Here is a 20489-nt window from a genome sequence, read left to right on the forward strand (position 1 = left end):
TTGGGTAAGATTGGTGGTTAGAGGTGAACAGAGAGGAAGAGTTCACCGATAGCTCGGTGTCTTCCTCGGGGAACTGACGACAATGAACAGAGGAAACGTGAACAGTGGAGGGAGGTGATGGGTTCAGGTTGGACCCGTAGAATTTGAGGTGCCCCGTGGAGTGCTCAGGAGTGGTGCCTCTGAAGCTTAGAACAAAGATCTGCCTGAGCTGGGATCCTCAGCACACAGGGCAACGGCAGCATGGAAATGCTTGACTAGTGGCGGAGGGACAATCAGTGGAAATGGAATTCACAAAGAAGGCATCTGAAGGAAAGGTAGAAGGAAGCAGCTTGCTTAGCCATTCACTGGAGAGGTTAAGTGAGATTACATGCCTGGCATCTAGTAAATGGCTGGTGTTCTTCTCCATTTTCCCTCACCAGACAAAAGGATTATTCTATTTCAGTAAATTAGGGATGCAATCAAGTGAGAATGTGAGACTTGAGAATTTGAAGAAAAAGGAGTTTGGTACAGTGACACAGGTCTTTTATTCCCAGCACTCAGGGGGCAGAGGCAGACAGATCTGTGAATTTCAGACCAGCCAGATTACAAAGAAGTTCCAGGACAGCCTAGGTTAGAGACTCTGTCTCAAACAACAAAAAAACAACTCCATAAACACCACCACCACCACCACACCACCACCCGCCCCCCCCACACACACAAATAAAAGAAAAAAATACAGGACAAGAGAGAGATAATTAAATAGTATGGGGTTGAGAGAGAGGATGAAGAAAATGGATTGTGTAAGATACTCTTTAAGAGATCTGACACCCCAAAGTCACCCCCTAAGGTGTTTCTAAATGACAACTGAAAATGGCATCCGAAGATTTTTCTGGAATCTGAAATATGTCACTGGAACAGTTCCAGAGAAAGAGAACCCACACTAATTCTGGTAGAGTTGGAATCTAAAGACTGGGTGTATAAATTGTTGAAACAATGGAGGTTGAAGAAGTTAATCACAATGCCCTTTTGAAAGATCGCACAGCCAGTACAATTGTTTTGAGACAATATTTCGTGGCACAGGAAACACAAATGTGTAAGCACACTACAAAACAATACGAAGTGGTTTTTTTTTTTTTTGTTTTTTGTTTTTGTCAAACGTTGCATATCTAGGTAGGAAATAGATAAAACTATCTCTAGGGTTGGGATTTTCCTGCACTTTTAACTTTTCTTTTAAAAACGTGTCTCGATTTTATAACTCTGAGCAAAATTTGTCCAAGAACAACTTTAGCAGAACCCCGAATGTGGGGACCCACATTCCAGCACTACCCTAGCCTTTGGAGACGGAGGAATTAGATGTGTCCTCGGAGGTCTGAGACCCAGGGGAATGAGAAGTAACGAGATCGAGACCGTCCTCCTTCTAGTAAAATCCGCACGTAGAGCCGTGGGCTGCTTAGGGGATCGCGCGGCACAAGTGGCCTGGAAGCTCCGAGCCAAATCTTCTCCGCCCATTCCAGGCCAGACACTTCGCACCAGCAGGGGCCGAACACCTCAGCACCTCGAGGTCGCCGACAACCATAGGGCCGAAGGTTGTCGTATTCTGAGGGCCTCTACGCTTTTTCAAGGAGCCAGCCAGTGTAGCCGCTGAGGGGAACAGCGCCAGCCCGCGCGCCAGCCGAGGGTTCCGCAACTGAGTAGAGGGTTGTGGGCGGGGCTTCAAGCCGGAGCTGTGATTGGAGCAGATTGGCCAGAGAAGCCGAGAGCGCCAGCTAGTGATGCTCCGCGGCGGGTGCTCAGCGCTCTCTCTGTGATTGGCTAGGCGCGAGAGGACGGGCGCTGTCTGGGTGATTGGCAGGCTCTAGACAGCCCTCGGAAATCGCCTTGACTTCGCCCATTGGCATCCTGTAAGAGTAGGCGGGATTGGTCCGTCGTGATTAGCTGGCGGATGAGAGTGAGGGCGTTGGGAGAGAACGGGAGGAGGGGCGGGAGTATCTGACTTCCTCCTGGTTATTGGCTGGCAATGGGCATGGGGGTAGCGCCAAGGCCCAGCGGCTGTCTGCGATTGGCAGATGCTGGCATGAGTGACAGATTGCAAGGCTTGCTGCGCGCCCAGCGGTTTGTTTTTCGGAGCGTTCCTGAGGTGGAGAACAGTGGCCGGTCGGAGCTACTTCTGGACTTCAAGACTGGCAGGCGGGCCAGCCGAGTGGCGCCGCCGAGGCCGGGTTGGGCCGAGCCTGGGAGCGCCGGGGATGTAGCGGGCCACCCTGCTCATGCCACAGCGCCCGGCCCGGGCCGGAGCCGGAGCCTGGGGAGGCGGCGGGGGCCCCGAGCGCAGCCCACGGCCCCCGCGCGGAGCCAGGCCTGCCGCCGTCCCCGCCGCCTGCTCCCCCGGCATGCAGCCCCGGCTGCGGAGGTGACACTTCTGGGCTGATACCGCTGCCGCCGCCATCGCCACCATGGGTGAGTACCGCCACCGCCCCGGCCTGTGCCCGCGCTGCTTCGCGACGCTCCGCCCCGGGCTGAGGGGAGGAGGACCCTGGGCCGCTGCCTGACAGGCATGGACAGTTCGCCGGGCCCGGGACTGAGGACCGCGAACCGCTCGCCTCTTCGCGGCGCCGCGACCAGGGCTGTGATTCTGGCTACCAGGACCTTCCGGGGGTGCCCTACCGGCCAAACCCACTCGGCAGCTCTCTTTTCGGGCATGCGGCGGGCGCATCCCGGGGAGGGGTCTGCGGGACGGAGGCCCGTGCTCGGTCGGGCCGCCCACTCCGGTCCCCAGCGAGCTGGCGCGCGAGCTTGAGGGTGGGGGAGCCGGAGCTCAGTGTGGGGCCGGGGCTGGAGCCTGGTGCAGGCCCAGCTGCTGTTGTGTCTTTTCCTTGATTTGCTTTTTTTTTTTTTTTTCCTGCCTGTGTCATTTCCTTCCCTTTGCTCACACTGTGAGTTCCCGGGGCTTTGCTCTGGAGCTCGGTGCGCTCCCCTGCGCAGGGGGGAGGGTATGCGGGGGATCCACTGCGACGCTATTCGACGCGGATCCCTGTTAGCAATAGCAGGCTTGAGAAATGCGAGCTGCGCTCCTCACAGATTACTGAAGTTAAGAATCGTTAAACGCTGTGGGTTATAACTCAGACCCTACTTTTGGAAAAAAATCCGGCTCTTATCCAGTGCTATCCCTGAAACTATGTAACTTTTGAAGGAGGCATTCGCTACATAAAAGAATCACTATGAAATCATTTCCTTTTTGTCAGTATTTGTAATTCTGCTGTGAAGATATAATCTAAGAAAAGTTTTTTAATGTCTTCTACACAGTATTTGAGCTGAATAAAATATATATTTCGCATAATTTTGGTATTTTACCAAAAGACTTGGACTTAGCTAAGGAATGTGTGACACTTTAAATATATTTTGCTTCTCCACTTGGGGAAGGTATTGTGATGCTCTTGTTCCTGGTCTCAATCAAGTTTTGCAAAAATATTTAGTATTATCTTAAATCAGAAAGGGATAAAATTCTCCTTCGCAGAAGCACTCATTGCTTGTTTGAGTGCGCCATATGAAGATGGAATGTTAATGCTTGTTTTGCCCTATAGTAAGCTCAAGTCATTTTTATAAGGGTTTAGTGGATGCAGTCGCACATTAGCCAGATACTCGATTGGAGCTCCTTACTCTGGCTTTAAATTAATTGCTTTATTCTTGCTTTGTTCTTTTCCACTCTGCCCCTCATACAGTATGGAGAGAATTTGTTCATTTGGTGGGTTTTCTGTTCCCTTTCCATGCTGTATTTCAGAGTTTTTTTCTACAGAGCTCTCATCTGAGACACACAAACGGAACCTAGTAAGGACTCACATTTCAATATTTATTTATTTATATTTATAATACAATAAATGTTTATGGAATGCTTATTATATGGGGCACATATTTCTTTATATATTAATGGGGAACAGAATTCTTTTTATCCTCCCCCAGTTTTCCCACATTTATCTACTGCTACAGAATTTAAGTTAAATCTTTGAATTATGGACCTATGTTATAAAAGTTTAGTAAGCTTTCCTTCTTCCCCGGTGTGTGAGCCTTAAGTTCCAAAGGGGAGTATGAGATCCTTCAGAATGTACAGAATTCACATGTAACACTTTGATTGTAAAACCAGTGTGTGAGTATCCAGTGATGAAGGCAACATCTCATTATCTAATATGAAAAGAGATGAGAGCCTGTTTTCAAATTTGAAGAGGTTTTCAGCCAATGTATGAATATGTGGAAAGGCCATGTTGGGAGGAAAGAAACTATGTTGGTAAAGTTCCAAAGTGGGAGGAAAAACAGGGAACATGGTATCTTCTTATTTGACCCCATGTCACTTTTTAAATGTATTTTTGTTTCCAGTGCTGGACATCAAACCTAAGCCTTATGAATGCTAGGCAAGCACTTTGCCATTGAGGTACATCCCTGGCATTCTCTTGAATACCTTTTCTTTTCTCTCTCTGTCTTTCTTTTTGGTTCTTTTTTTTTTTTTTTTTTCCGGAGCTGGGGACCGAACCCAGGGCCTTGCGCTTTCTAGGCAGGCACTTTACCACTGAGCTAAATCCCCAACTCCCTCTGTCTTTCATATTTAAAGGTGTTTTTCCTGCATGTATGTCTGTGTGAGGATGTGAACTACAGACAGTTTTGAGCTGCCATGTATGTGCTGGGAATTGAACCCAGGTCTTCTGGAAGAGCACCCTGTATGTACTCTTAACTGCTGAGCCATCTCTCTAGCTCTTTCTTTCCTTTTGTTATTGTTGTTATTATTGTTCTGAGATAGAGTCTCCCTGTGTAGTCCTAGCTACCCTGGAACTTGCTATGTAGACCAGGCAGTCCTTAAATTTATAGTAATTTCTGCTTCCCCAGAACCTAATAAACAAACATTTAGTAAAAAAGAATCTGATTTTTTATATTTTCATTGCATTTAAACTCCAGCTCAGTGACTAAAGGACTAAAACTAATTTGTATCTCTGCTCTGCAGGTTCTTTGGTTCATAGTCATATTTTTCTGAGCAGTTCTATGCTCTAGACTCAAGCCTGTTTGACAACTTGACTTGTTAGTAAAAACAGGTCAGATTTTATATTGTCTGTTAGCCTCAGCAAAAGTCTAGTGGAAACTGTAACTTACCCTTGTAAAGAGTGGGAAATCTTTGTTTAGTTTTTTGGCTTCCAAACTGTGTGACTATTGAAATTTTTTTCTTGGACATAGTAGAATTTCTTCCAATAATTATTATAATGCTGTTAATAATTCCTGGGACTTATTTGCTAGTGTTTATTTGTTCTTTTTCTAAATATAACTTGAAGCTTAGGGGAATATATTAAAAATGGGTAAGGACTTGGAAATATTACAGGAACCTAGGGAACTGAATACAGAATTAAAGATGGTTGTTCTGGGTTGACAACTTGGTTTGAGTTGTAATTATTAGAACTTAACAGAACTAGGTCTGTGATTCCAAGGCTTTTGGAAGCACCTAAGAACACTCTCAATTTGTCTAGACCACTCCTGTAGTAAGCTCAGCATGATTAACAACTGTTTTGAGGGACTCTTGAATCACAGTTTAATAAATTAACATTCTTATATCATGAGTAGATTTTGATTTTCTTTTTTTTTAATATTTATTTTTATTTGTGTGTATGTGTTTGTGTGAATGTCTAGAGAGAGATCTCCTGAAGCTGGAGTTTCAGGAAGTTGTGAGCAGCCTGATGAGCATGAGGGTGCTAGGAGCTGAGCTCAGGTCCTTTAGAAAAGCAGGACAAGCTCTTTCTTACCACTGAATGACCTCACCTGCTCCTGATACTTGTTTTTTGAGACAGAGTCTCAAGGCATCCATACAAGTCTCATGTATAGAATTTTGATGTAGTTTTAAATTATGTCTTTTAATGTGCAATGTGTTTATCTGCAAGTAACTGTGTGTGTGTGTGTGTGTGTGTGTGTGTGTGTGTGTGTGTATACAAACCACATATGTGTCTGGTGCCCACAGTCTGGAAGGGGATGTCAGATCCCATGGAACTGGAGTAACACGGTTGTGAGTGCCATGTAGGTGCTGGAAATTGAGCCTCTGTCCTCTGGAAGAACAGCCAAAGCTCTTAACTACTGAGCCATCTCTCTAACCCTGAGTTTTGATATTTTTTTAAAATGACAGTTGGGGGTGGGAAAGATAGTTTAGTGAGTAAGAGTGCTTGCCCTGCAAGCATGAGGACCTGAGTTTGAATCTCTAGCATCTACATTAAAAGCTAGGAATGGCTTTAACCTGTAATAATCCCAGCATTGGGGGAGAAGGCAGGTAGATCTTGAGAGCTCTCTACTTGGCTAACCAGCTTAGCTGAAATGGTGTACTTTGAGTTCAGTGAGAGACCCCCATTTTAAGGCAGAAAGGTAAAGAGCACAAGAGACATCTGAAGTCTTGCTCTGTTCTCCACATTGTATATATGAACAGGTGTGCTCCTCCACAGACACACTCATGTTCACACCCACAGATATACACACAAAATTAAAGATAAATAAATGAAGAAAAGTAAAAAATGATAGTGTGCAGTTGTTCACAAGAAGAGACCATTCTGTATTTTAAGAGTTGGGACACACAAACACAAAACACATGTAATGTAAGTCTCTAGTCTTTTAAGTTAATTTCACGAAGTATTAAAATATAATGATGAGGGGCTGGCAGTTAGCTTAGTAAGGTGCTTGCTATGCAAGTGTGAAAACTGGAGTTTAAATCCCTATTCCCTATGTGAAAAGCCAGGTGTGGTGACTTGTGCCTGGGCAGGTCTAGAAGAGGATTCCTGGTGCCTGCTGGCTAGTCAACCTAGATGAGTTTCAGGTTCAGTGGAAGATCATGTTCCCCAAAATTTGGAGAGATGTTCAGGAAGATATCTGATATCAACCTTTGACTTCCACAGGCGCATGCACAAGATTTGCAAATGCATACACACACGGTGTAAAATGGTGATTCTGTTGATTTTTTTTTACTAGGAAGCAGTACTTTACTTTGTAATATGCATTTAAAATTTTTGAGCCATTAGTTAATTTTGGTAGATTGATACATCTAGTAATATAGCAATATATAGTATTTAGCTTTCAAATAAAAGAATCAAACATTGTTCTTTAAAATTTTTATTATCTTTAAATTTTTGAGAAGTTGAGACAGGGTCTCAACCTATAGCTCTGGCTGACCTACAACTCACTGTGTAGACCAGCCTAGCCTGGAATTCTCAAGATCTGCCTGCTTCTGCTTCCTAATTGGTAGGATTACATACGTGAGTCACCACTCTTGGCTTCAATCATTGTCTATGTTTTTGGTTTTGTTTTGTTTTTTTTGTTTGTTTGTTTTTTTTGGAAACTGGGTCTCACTGGGCTCAAACTAAACTTGCCCATGAATTCTTGATTCTGCCTCCATTTCCTCAGTGCTGAGATCAATAGGTGTGTGCGTGGAGGTCAAAGGACAGCTTTTGTGAGTCAATTCTTTTCTTTCACTGGATCTAAGCATCAGGCTTGCCTGGCAAGAGCTTTTACAGGCTGAGCCATTGCCCTAGCCCTTCACCCTTGTTCTTGAAGGAGCAAATATTTCTTGGATTGAAGATGGGTTTTGGTTGTGTGTACTTACTGTAAATTATTTTTGCCATGAGGAGGCCAGACATGGAAGGACTGGGAAGTAAATGTGATGGGTCACATGATGTGAAATTCCCAAACAATCAATAAAAATGGAATTTTTTTTTCTGGTCAGCAGAAATACATGAAATGGGGTTGGGGGTTTGGCTCAGTGGTAGAGCGCTTAGGCAAACGCAAGGCCCTGGGTTCGGCCCCCAGCTCCGGAAAAAAAAAAAGAATAGAAAAAAAGAAAAAAGAAATACATGAAATGTCATGAAGATAAAGTAAAGTCTGACTCAGGAACTCTGAAGCACAGACTCGAGTTGAGCAGTATGATCAGATGACCTGGCAGAGCTAAGAGAGCCTTGGCAAGATGAAGAAATAACATCATTAGTTAAGTGAAGACAAAGAGTAGAACATTACTTTAGACTGGGTGTGGCAGAGCACTCCTTTAATTCCAGCACTTGGGAGAAAGGCAGGTGGAATACAGAGTTTAAGGTAAACCTGGTCTAAATAGCAAGTTCTAGGACAGCCAGGGCTACATAGAGCAACCTTGTCTTTTTTTTTTTTTTTTTTTAAGATGTATTTATTTTATGTGAGTACACTGTCACTGTCTTCAGACACACCAGAAGAGGGCATCAGATCTCATTACAGATGGTTGTGAGCCACCGTGTGGTTGCTGGGAATTGAACTCAGGACCTCTGGAAGAGCAGTCAGTGCTCTTAACCACTGAGCCATCTCTCCAGCCCAATACACCTTGTCTTAAAAATCTGTGACCAACAAAATATTACTTTGGTGGATTTGAAATGTGGAAAAGAAGTCATGTGGCATAGTAAGTAGATATCTTGTAGGATGACAGTTTTACTACAAGACATGGTGCTTCCTGTAACTTCTGGGTTAACCAAGAAAACTCGTAAAAGGGAAGTACCTTAAAAACCCTTCAGATAAAGTTCAGTGTGGACGAGTAACTTCCTACTGGAGCTAGAAAGGAGGGTATATTGCCCCACACCGTAAGTCAGAAATAAGAGAAGAAAAAAGTACAAGTGTAAGGTACCTGCTTGTTTATGGTTTCCTAGGAGCCTGTTTCCCTCCTCTCCCCTCACCCTCTCATTTTGTGTGTGCACCATGTATATGCTCAGGAGTGCCACAGTGTATCTGTGGAAGTCAGAGGATTATTTGTATGGGGGTCACTTCTTGCCTACTACCATGTGGGTTTCAGGAATCAAACTCAGTTTATCAGGTTTGATGGCAAAACACCTTTTCCTGTCGTGCCAACCTGTGCTTCCATTTTAAAGCCTGACCTCTGATCCATGTTTCATGGGTTTCTTGTTTACTGTGAATATGCATCATACCCTTCCTAGACTACCAAATTTCTTTATAAATAAATAACATGTATTTATTTTGTGTGTGTGTTTTTGTGGGGGGCAGGACACATATGACAATGGTGGCATGTATGTAGAGGTTTAGAGCTCTGGCACTTGGCTCACCTTCCTCTGTGTGGTTCTTAGAGCTCCAACTCAAGTGGTCAGTCTTGGCAGCAAATTAGCATCTCCAATCCCATGTTTGTGTGTTTGTCTGAAACACATTCTCAGTTACTCATTGCTGGCCTGGATCTCTCCATACAGCTAAGAACATCCTCACACTCCTGTCTCTACCTCTCAAACTAGGGTACCACAGCAAATGACCCTCACTTTTAAATTTTCAGGATTTTCTTCCTCTTTATGTTTTTTTTTTTTCTGGTAGCATATTGATCAAACTCTGATTCTCTTTAATCTTTTATCCCTTATTTGATAATTCCTTCTTTACTTTTTTTCTTCTGCTCACTTTGTGAGCTTTCCAGCATAACTGAAATAGCTTGCTGTTCTGAAAGAATCTTTATTATGTTAATTACTATTTATTCTGTTAATGATTATTTAAAACCATCTATATACAGATCTTAAAAATATTTTCATACATTTGTATTCATGTATGATGGTTTGTATATTGTCCAAATCAGCTTACCTTGGTTTTTTTTGTGAGACCAGGCCTTGAACTTGATGTGATCCTCCTGCTTCACACTCCCTACAGCTGAATTTGGAGGCATGTGCCATCATATCTGGTTTAGCTTTGTGTGTGTGTGTGTGTGTGTGTGTGTGTGTGAGAGAGAGAGAGAGAGAGAGAGAGAGAGAGAGAGAGAGAGAGAGAATGTATGTATGTATGTATGTATGTATGTATGTATGTATGTATGTATTGACAGAGTCTCACCATATAGCCCAGGCTGGCCTCATTCTTGTGATAAGAATTCTTATAAACCCTTTAAAAAAGCTTTTTAATGTATAATGCATGATAAATATTGAGCAAATGGTTACTGTTAATCATTAATAAAAATTCAGAAATAAATTAAACCCTAGGGTAGATTAAATAGCCCTTCCTGTCTTTTTCCACTGACCTTTTCATATTGATGACAATAACAGCCAGCATTTTTTTTTCCATCTTTATTAAATTGGGTATTTCTTATTTACATTCCAAATGTTATTCCCTTTCCCGGTTTCCATGCCAACATCCCTCTAACCCCTCCCCCTCCCATTCTATATGGGTGTTCCCCTCCCAATCCTCCCCCATTACTGCCCTCCCCACAAGAACCCCGTTCACTGGGGGTCCAGCCTTGGCAGGACCAAGGGCTTCCCCTTCCACTGGTGCCCTTACTATGCTATTCATTGCTACCTATGCAGTTGGAGCTCAGGGTCAGTCCATGTATGGTCTTTGGGTAGTGTCTTAGTCCCTGGAAGCTCTGGTAACAGCCAGCATTTTTAAAGCATTACTAAGTACCATGAAAAGTAATTTGTAGGGGATGGGGATTTAGCTCAGTGGTAGAGCGCTTGCCTAGCAAGCTCGAGGCCCTGGGTTCGGTCCCCAGCTCCGAAAAAAAGAAAAAGAGAAAAAGAAAAAAGAAAAAAAGGAAAAGTAATTTGTAAGTTTTCTTCTATCGTCATGTCTCTCTATCTCAGTAATTCTCTAAAATGATGCTTTATTACCTCCATTTTGCAAATGAGGAAATTGAAATTTAAGGAAAATATGTGATTTAGGGATTCCTTAAACTCAGATGTTTCTGACTAAAAGTTCATATTTTTGACTGCTGTTTTCTAAGAAAGTTATTGTTTTTAAGAGTTGATTTTATGGGATTCCATGCTAAGGGAATGCTATTGAGTTAAAAATCTCAGTCCAGGGGCTGGGGATTTAGCTCAGTGGTAGAGCGCTTACCTAGGAAGCGCAAGGCCCCGGGTTCGGTCCCCAGCTCCGAAAAAAAGAACCAAAAAAAAAAAAAAAAAAAAAATCTCAGTCCAGGAAGCAGTGCCAAAAAGAGCCACTCAGTTCAATTCTTGTCTTCATCTATGTCTGTAGTTGGAAGCATCATTGAAAAACATCACTGCTTCTAGTTTTATGCTTGTCCTCATAAAATTCAACTCATAACCCTACTGCACTTATATCAGCTGTCCTAGATTTCAGGCAAGAATGTCAAACTAGTCTCCTAGTATTTTGTTAGTACTAGGAACACCAAATAACACTGAGAGTTAGTTATCTTCCTGGAAGAAAACATTGTCAACTTGATAAACCAGCCCTAGTTTACTAAATGAGAATTAGTAAATTCTAATAATCCATTCCTCTCTCTCCTAGAGATTGAAAGCAGGGCCTTAAACATGCTGGATAAGTACTGAAATACTTCCTACCACTGAATACTTAATACTGATATTCCTAATACTTCCAATGGTAATGTGATACTAAAAACTTCATGCATGTTGGACATGATATATGGAGACAAATGGACCAGTGTGAAGCCAGCCTGGTCTACATAGCAAGTTCTAGTCCACTCAGGGCTACACGGTCTCCAAAGTGAAACAAAATCATCCCCCCTAGCCCCCCAAAAACCCATATAAGTGTTAAGCTTTTAATAATTTTACTGGATGCCTCTCAGACATCATTATCTTATTATCTTATATTGATCCTGAATAATTGTTATAGTTAATACAATTATATATCATATTTTATAGGGCAATTTATGTCTCACATTTAAACCAATTTAGTTACTATGCTTTAGAGGGAGGGGTGTGTGTGTGTGTGTGTGTGTGTGTGTGTGTGTGTGTGTGTGTGTGTTGTTTTTGTTGTTGTTGTTGTTGCTAGGGATTGAATCTAAAGCCCCGCGCATGTATGCACCAGCCTCTTTGTTTTTGTTTTGTTTTTAATTTTATTTTATGTGTATTGGTGTTTATAGGCATAAATTTTTTTCAACCTACTTTATTAAGGGTTCGACCTCTCCTCTAGTCCACCACACATCCTTTCACCTGTGTGCTCCAGCAAAACATTATTTAATATAACTAACTGACTTTCCAAAGAGACTAGAAGTTTTCATTTCAGTGGTTTGCTTTCATGTATGCCTGTGCATCTCTTGCTTGACTTGCTCCTGAAGGAGGCCAGTAGAGGTTACTGACTTTCCTGGAGGGTTGTAGGCTATATGTAGGTGCTGGGAATCAAACCCAAGCCCTTATGAGAACAGCCATTGTTCTTAACACTGAGCCATCTCTCCAGCCCTTAAAAACATTTTTTTTTTTGAGACAGGGTCTTACTATGTTGTGGTGGATAGCCTACAACTATGTAGACCAGGCTGGTCTTGAAGTCATAAAGATCCACCTGTCTCTCCTGCTGAGTGATGGGATTAAAGGTGTATGCCACCGTGCCTGGCTTTTTTTCTTTTTCTTTTTCTTTTCTTTTTTTTTTTTTGGTTATTGGATTAAAATCAATAAAACAAGCAAATTGTCTATAGGCCCCAACTGAGCTAATTTTCCAATAACATATTCTCTTTCTTTAAAGAGCCAGTAGAGGAAATTGCTAGAAAAAAAATATAAAATAGTCGATGAAGAGCCTACTACTTTCTCACTTGTTATTTTATTGAAGGTTTCTAATCTTTTGAGTTTTAGAATTATGTGAGATACATCTTCCCCTCCACACTCCCCCCCTTTTTAAAGATGGAGTCTTGCTGTGTTGTCCAGGATGGTCTCCAAGTTAAGAACCTCCTGCTTGAAGCCGTTTTAGTACTTGGGTTAAAGAGCATGAGCCAGTGGAATTATGTGGGAAACTACTCCTTTTTTCCTTGCAGGTTTTAAATTTAATTTTACTTTTCTGAACAGTCAAAAATATGTTTATAGGTATCTTTCTCTGTGACTTTTCTATGTCTTTCCTATGTCTCTTCAGAGATGTTCTAGGAAGAGGTAAGAGGCAAGTGGAGTCAGAGAAGAGACCAGATTCATGCTGTTTTCCTTCCTGTGGAGTATTAATATTATAAGGACAAGAATAAAGGGCAGAAGATGGGCACTCTCTTTGGGTGGAAGTTTTTGTGGGTTTTTTGACTTGCTTTTTTACAAGGTGTGCCCTAAATTCCTAAGTGAGTCATTTGGGGAGTGTGACAATTTACCCTCATGATCTCTTCCAGATCAACCGATACACTTATTTTCAACCTTTAAATGTTAATTTGAATGGGCAAAGATCTCTGGGAGAATTTTAAAGCTTGAGGTTGGACTGGTTTGTGTTCTGGGTTTTGAACAGTTTATCTTCAGAGGGTGAGACCTCTAGTATTCCACAGTGTTTCAAGGAAAAGGAATTAAAATAAAGCCAGTGAGTTGAAGGTGACGAATTGTTCTGGTCAAGAGAGAGCTACTCTTTGACTTCCCTATCAGAAGTCAATCTGCCCGTAAAATTTGTAATTAAAGGCAGTGTTTAAAGGTTAGGCATGTAAAGACAACAGTGTTCCAAACAGCTCTCTGAGGTCCTTTAAGATTTCCTCTTTCACACATAGTGTTTTAAGAGTAAGTCTGGCTGAGTATATGATTGCCAATCCAGTAAAAATCCCACTTATGTTGCTAAGACAGGAGGATGTTGTGTTCTGGGCTAGCCTGAGCTACATTCATAGTGAGCTCCTGCCTCAACAAAAGGAAAGAAGGAAGGAAGGCAGGCAGGCAGGCAGGCTAGGTCTGGGACCAATCCTGCCCGATTAGCTTGCTGAATTTATATTTTCATTCAGTAGCCAACTATATTGTGCCATGGTGCTGTTCTTTACTCCAGCTTTTCAGGTTTCTCATGGTTGAATTCTTCTGGTATTGAATAAACTATTTCCTCAGACCTAATCAGTGCATTTCCAGAAGTCTAGAGTACTATTATGAAAATATTAAAATTCAGATTGCTACAGCTTGACCTTAATTATCTTTTTAACACAATGCGACTGTGGTTACAGTGTCTGTCTTGACATTTGACATGATCTTGCTGTACTCCCTGGCTGCACTGCTTGCATTGCTCCTCTGCCTCTGCCTCCGCCTCTTAAGTTTGGGCATTTAGCCACACCTGCCTCAGGGACTGTCATTCTACTCCCTAGAATATTTATTACTCGTATTATTTATGGAAATAGTGTTTTATTGGTCTGTTTTGAAGTATCTTAGCCCACATGCTCTCTCTAAATGCAGATGAACAAGAGGCATTAGACTCAATCATGAAGGACCTGGTGGCCCTCCAGATGAGCCGACGTCCCCGGGTGTCTGGATATGAGACCATGAAGAACAAGGACACAGGTCACCCAAACAGGCAGGTATGTGTGGCTCTGGTAGAGCTTGACTTAATTTATTGGGGAGGGTTTTTAAATGAGGAGTATATGAGAAGCTAAGGCTACTCTAATGCTAGGCTGGAATGCTGTTGGTCCCTTTCACACTTCCATTAAATAGTAGCAGCCAGGTATGGATGGGTTCAGTAGCTGGAGTTCTTGGCATAGCATTTCATCTATAAAGAATAAGGATAATTTTTCCTTTATTATAGAGTCTATATTCATGTAATTCTTTTGCTTTTATGATTATTTGGCAGATCAGATTCATGATCTGTAACTTGTGAGGTCTTCTGTATACACAGGAAAAAAGAATTAATTTCACATTAGTTTATGTAAAATATAATTAGGAAAGGAAATTTATTTATTAAGTATCACATAACATTTTAAGAGCGGTGCTGAATGTTTTTATTGTTGTTTCCCATCATTGGCTTGGGTATTTGAGGTTGTCTTTTTATTGAGAGCCACGTGCTGCTATGGGACAACTTTTCCTATTTTTGTTAACATTTAAATTTATGTGATGTTGAAATCATCTCATGTCTAGTATCACTTTTCATCCTGTTTCCTGGGTAAGTTGACCTTCAGAGAAGAGTGGATGGATAGGGCTCCACAAAGTCCAGTGGATGTCTAGTGCTCTGTGTAATGGCTGTAGTACCTAAGTATATATGCTTGATGACAATTTGTCCAGGACATTCTCCCTGTGAGTATTCCTGTTAGCTAACCTCGTCTCATTTAGCGTTGTCTATCACTTGTTCAGAGTTACAAAGAAATTATAAGACTTTAGAACTTTTGTTTTATCTGTGGTCTGCTAGATATACCTTTCCAGAGTATTTCCTGCCTTTAGGAATTCTAGTTCCCTGGGGGTTAGCGGAGTGTTTTTGTTCCATGTTAAAAAGATTAGTTTAGAAAACTGCCTCTTTTGTGATTATCTTACAGACCTGGGTGAAATAACAAATTAGAACTCATACTTTTCATACATTAATCTGTCTAATTGTGTGGTTTCCCCTGTGCTGTAACTTACTTGTATTCAAAGCCATTTTGGGAAGGAACATTTTACCAGAAGTGAGTCCCCTCCCCCATGACTTGAGTCTAATGACCTCACTTTCCTTCCTGTCTTCCTATGTGGAGTGTGCTTGCTAACACAGCTACAGTTAGCTGATCTTTTCCTAACGGACTGTTGGCATGGATAGCAGTTAATGGGTGAAGAGAAGGCCCTAAGGGACCACTCCAGGAAAAGGCCTAGAGAGTTTCATAGGAATTCTGCTTAGAGCTTAAAAGCTATTACCTAAAAGTCTTGCTTTACAGAACAAAAACTGCCTGCTGCTATAGAGAGAAGTCAGTGGCTCTGGAGATTGTAGAATGGATTAAGTGTCTGTTAGAAAGCAGTCATAACAAAAGCTAATGGCTCTTTGGCTCCACAGTGTTCTGAATAACACCAAACAGTTTTCTGTTGTGTGGAGGATACAAGTTATTAACCTCAGATTTTTTTTTTTATTTTTAAAGAAAAAGCATAACGACAGCAGCTCAGCCCTTCTGAACAGCCCCACAGTAACCACAAGCTCATGTGCAGGGGCCAGTGAGTAAAAGAAAGTTTTGGTAAGGACCCAGATTACCTATGAAAGCTGATATGTGCATTTAAACTTGCCCCTAGTGCTGGAAGAGGTCATTAGTTAGTGTGACTCAAATTTTGTCTTGTAGGGACCATTTCTCACAGTAGTATTTATTACTCCTCAGCAGCCTCCGTTAGTGCTGTCCAAAGGTTCTGTGCAGTCAGGAATGTTTCATTTCTGTGTTATCCCGTATGGTAGCCACTGACCACATGCAGCTGTTGAGCAACTGTATTTTCTCTTTTCTTTAATGTTAATTAAATTAAATTAAATAGCCATATGTGACTTGTAGCTATTGTATTGGACAAAACAACTTTACGACAGCATAAGACCCTTTTTCTGGGGCTGGGGTTAGGATGAGGGAAAGATAGATACTACATGCTTAGAAATGTATAGATTCATTGGCAATTCATGCCTTCCCCATACGTTATTAGTTTCTGCATTGTGATAAGCTTATTAATGAATCATCTTTAATATTGTATTCATGAGTGTGTGTGAGAAGCAGAAGAACTGACATGGCTGTTTAAAAATTTAAGCTTGGCCTGGAGGGAGATGGCTCACTAGTTAAGAGCCACTCTTCCAGGGGTCCTGAGTTCAATTCCCAGCAACCACATGGTGGCTCACAACCATCTGTAATGGGATCTGATGCCCTCTTCTGCTGTGTCTGAAGACAGCTACAGTGTACTCACATACATGAGATAGATAGGTACGTAGGTAGGTAGGTAGATAGATAGATACATAGATAATTTAAAATAAAATAAAAATGTAAGCTCAAGGATCAGAGATAGCTCAGTTGGTAGGGAGGGTCAGTTCCTAGCACAAAGGGGTGTTGTCAGTGTTTGATAGAAATCCAAGGTTTTATGCTAAATAAAATGGCAATAAAAATATCAAGATACTTTTTTTTTAATAAACTCAAGATTGTAGAATGGTTTCTTTTAGGAAATGTAGACATTTCTGGAAAGTATTTAGCAAAATCTTGAAGACAACAAGTGTATTTCTAAAAAACCGAGTGAGATGGGGGTACAGAGGATGCACAGGAAGATGTGTTTATAGGTTAAGTGATGAAAAGAGCCTGACAATGTGAGTCATTTCACTTCTTAATACAGATCTTTACAATTTATGGAGTGAATCATCATTTATTATGATTCTTTTTGTTATAATAACTTAGGTTTGAGATAGTATAAAATGGTGTTTGGGTGTTTTGTTTGTGCGTTTTTATTATGTTTACTAGTGTGTTACTTGCATGTATGTCTGTGTACCACATGTTTACCTAGTATACATTGCTGTTGGAACAGAAGGTGGGTCCTCTGGAAGCAGAGGTACAGATGCTTGTGAACCACTAGATGGTTGCTGGGAATTGAACCCTGGGTCCTCTGAAAGAGTAACCAGTGCTCTTAACTGCTGAGCCATCTCTCCAGCCCATAAAATAGTTTGTTCATTACCATTTTGTTTTCTTCCAGAGGTCTGTGTTTAAGAAAAGAGGGGCTGAAAATTAAAAACCTAATTTAAATAGCTGAAATACTAAATTGGACTAAGAAATGTTAAATTAGGATAAAGATTCAAAAACCAGAGTTGAAGCTAAAGGTAATCAAATATTTTGGCTGGTGGGAGAAATTGTTTATTCAAGGATAGAACAGTGTTGGGAGAGCCCTTCAGTGTGAGAATGGCGGTACCAAGTTGGGATTTTGACAGATTTTTTTATGTGTGAGGCCTGGAAGAACTAGAAAACCTAATTCAAATATCTGCTTGGCAGGACTTTAGACATCGGCTTCCCTAAATAAACAAGCTTCCTAACCAACTGAAAGAGAAGTAAATATGCATTCTAAGTAGTTATGGGAATTCATGGGCAGTGGTCTCAGCCATAAACATTTGTTAGGAGATAAGTTTGTTTTATTTTGTCATTTTCCTTCTATATGTTAGGTCTCTGGAAGCCAAGAGCATAGGCAGAGGTGGCTGACATCTTGGATGCATGACACATCCTGTGCATGGCTTTACAGTCTTTGCTACAGAGCCTCTCTTCAGCACTCATCAACTCACAGTTCACTATTAATGGTTGGTTGCTAGTTCTTCATGGAGCCAGCAGCTTACTGTAGTGAAAAGTACACCACCCAGCAGTCACAGGCTGTTTGTTAACCACCTGTTGACACAGAGTTTTATGACAGCAGTTAACAATGTTAGCGACTATAAATACATATATAAGCAACACTTTACGGTTTGTGTAGCTTTCACACAAAGATTTGGAGTACAGCCAGGAAATAAACAGACCTGTTGATTTCTAGTCACAAAAATTGTACTGAATGTAATTCAGATAGCTTTTGTGAACCTCAGTTTTTCCATTTGAATTAGAGACCTATTTAATGTGCATTGTTTCTACTTAAGAATTTTGCAAGATCAGAGAATGTATTTTTCACATCATAAAATACATAAATGTAAAGTTGTAATAATTATATAATTTCTTCTATTTTTTAGCACTATGGATTTGAGCTTTGGAGAAAGTCAATTTCTAACCAGAACGGTGCATGTTGTTGTGGAGCTAAAAGTCTTAAGCTTTTGCTCTCTTTATTGGCTTGTTGTTACTATCTAATTGATGGTCTTTTGCAAACTTCTGAATCTAGCCGAATTTCGGAAGATCAATTTGGAGGGAAAAACATAATCCTTATTTCTAAGAATTCTGTTTCTTAAATCTTACTAATCTTCTCCGTGCTTGCATAGATTCCAAGGTCAGGATCTGATTCTTCAGTGTCTTAATCAGGGTTTCTATTCTGCACAAACATCATGACCAAGAAATCAGCTGGGAAGGAAAGGGTTTATTCAGCTTACACTTCCACATTGCTGTTCATCACCAAAGGAAGTCAGGACTGGAACTCAAGCAGGTCAGGAAGCAGGAGCTGATGCAGAGGCCATGGAGGGGTGTTACTTACTGGCTTGCTTCCCCTGGCTTGCTCAGCTTGCTCTCTTAAAGAACCCAGACTACCAGGCCAGGGATGGTGCCACCCACAATGGACTGGGTCCTTCCCCCTTGATCAACAGTTGAGAAAATGCCTTACGGCTGGGTCTCATGGAGGCATTTCCTCAACTGAGGCTCCTTTCTCTGTGATAACTCTAGCTTGTGTCAGGTTGACACACAAAATCAGCCAGTACATTTAGGTACTCACAGTGGTTATTTCTGGATGGGAAAGCTGTTTTCTTCATGATTGGCCCAAGCAGGGCAGAGCCTTAGTTTCCAGTTCCAGACTAGAGAATTCTAGGAGAGATAATCCTTACCAGGCCACATACAGAGCTATAGGGGAATTTTAATCCAGCACCATGGCTGCTCTGGCAAAGGTTCACATCCAAAGACCTTCTAGGTCTATGTGATCTGGCTAGAATGTAGACATTCCCTAATTACATACCTATGATCCCTAACAATGAAGGTAAGCTTAGTTTGTAGAAGGAAGCCACCATGTTTGGAATTGATGTCTAATTGAGGGGCAGATAAAATGACGAATCAGAGAAAGATTTGATGAAATGAGTCATAGATAGGATATGCCCAACACACATGAGAGTAGCATAGGAAAGGGAGGCTACTTAAGAACAGAGAGAGAAAGAAAGGAAGAGGGAGAAAGAAAGAAAGATGTGGTTTGGTGTGATGTGGATGTATGGCAGTTGAGCCCATACAGTTTTACAGAGATGTGTTTCAGAGAGAACAAGCTAGACACAGGTGAAGACAGAACCAGAGAATGAGAAGGAGCCAGAAGATTAGAACATATTGCCAAAGTTAGTATGAGGCCAAGCAGAAAAATTCACTCAGAAGCTAAGAGAGCATGGATTGAATCAGTCAGCTTGGAAGATTAGACTGTACAGTGGCTAGAAGCTTCCAGGCATAGGCCTGCAGATAGTTAGAACAGAGAAAGAAACATTCTTGGCTCAGCCAAAGCCACATATTCGCACAGCTTGGGTATGGCTCTCATTTCATCCCATCGTTTGAGTAAATAAAAGCATCATTTACACTGTGTAGCTGTTCCTGTGGTAGACACACTCATGACTCTTCAGAACTCCTTTTTTTTTGTTTTCAGATTGCTGATGAGGGCTGGCCAGCTTGAAGATAAGATACATGTGAGCCTAGAAGTGCTTCCATTAATTTCTTATGACTCACCACATTTATAAATAAAAAAATTATTTTTCTTTCCCTTTTCATTTAATTTATTTACTATCTCTGGCAAAAGGACCCTGGTTCCAAATGTGTAAGGAACCACCCAAAACACACAGGGAGAAGTTTGCTGTGATGGCATATGGCTTTAATTCCAGAACTAGAGAGGCAGAGGCAGTCAGATATCTGTGAGTTTCGGGTCAACCAGGGCTAAGTAGTAAGACCCTGGTGTAGACATGTATTTTCACAACTTACCTTAATAAGGTTTAACCTCCCCTCTAGCCCACCACCTACCAGAGGTAGTGGAAAAGAAAGGTTATTAGGATATGGGAGAAGTGGATCTGATTAAATAGTTCTTTGGGGCGATCCAATCTTCATTGTTCTCAGTTCAATCCACTAGCAAACACCAAACACAAATCAACAGCTGCAGTCTGGTCCACTCGGCAGAAGCCACACACAAATCAGTAAGGCCAGTTAATTCAGAAGAAAGCGTGAGACTACCAGTGGGCCCGAGTGTGCGGGAGCACCAAGAAGCCACAGGGATCTCATGAGAAGTTCTTTG

The 20489-nt window shown here is 41.6% G+C and overlaps 1 protein-coding gene across 2 annotated transcripts in view; it reads left to right on the forward strand.

Annotated features, from left to right (window-relative positions):
- The first annotated feature begins 2095 nt into the window (after positions 1–2095).
- Map3k3 (mitogen activated protein kinase kinase kinase 3) overlaps positions 2096–20489 on the forward strand; it is a 68414-nt gene continuing 50020 nt past the window's right edge. The window contains exons 1-2 of one of the 2 annotated variants that reach the window (XR_015630647.1): positions 2096–2436; positions 14061–14182. Coding sequence is in view for 1 of the 2 variants with exons in the window: in NM_001107058.3 (NP_001100528.1) it covers positions 2433–2436; positions 14061–14182 (126 nt within the window). In the remaining variant the exon portion in view is untranslated. 2 annotated transcript variants of the gene reach the window in all.

Source organism: Rattus norvegicus, chromosome 10 (assembly GCF_021556685.1).
Source record: "Rattus norvegicus strain SHRSP/BbbUtx chromosome 10, alternate assembly SHRSP_T2T, whole genome shotgun sequence".
NCBI classification, from domain to species: Eukaryota; Metazoa; Chordata; class Mammalia; order Rodentia; family Muridae; genus Rattus; species Rattus norvegicus.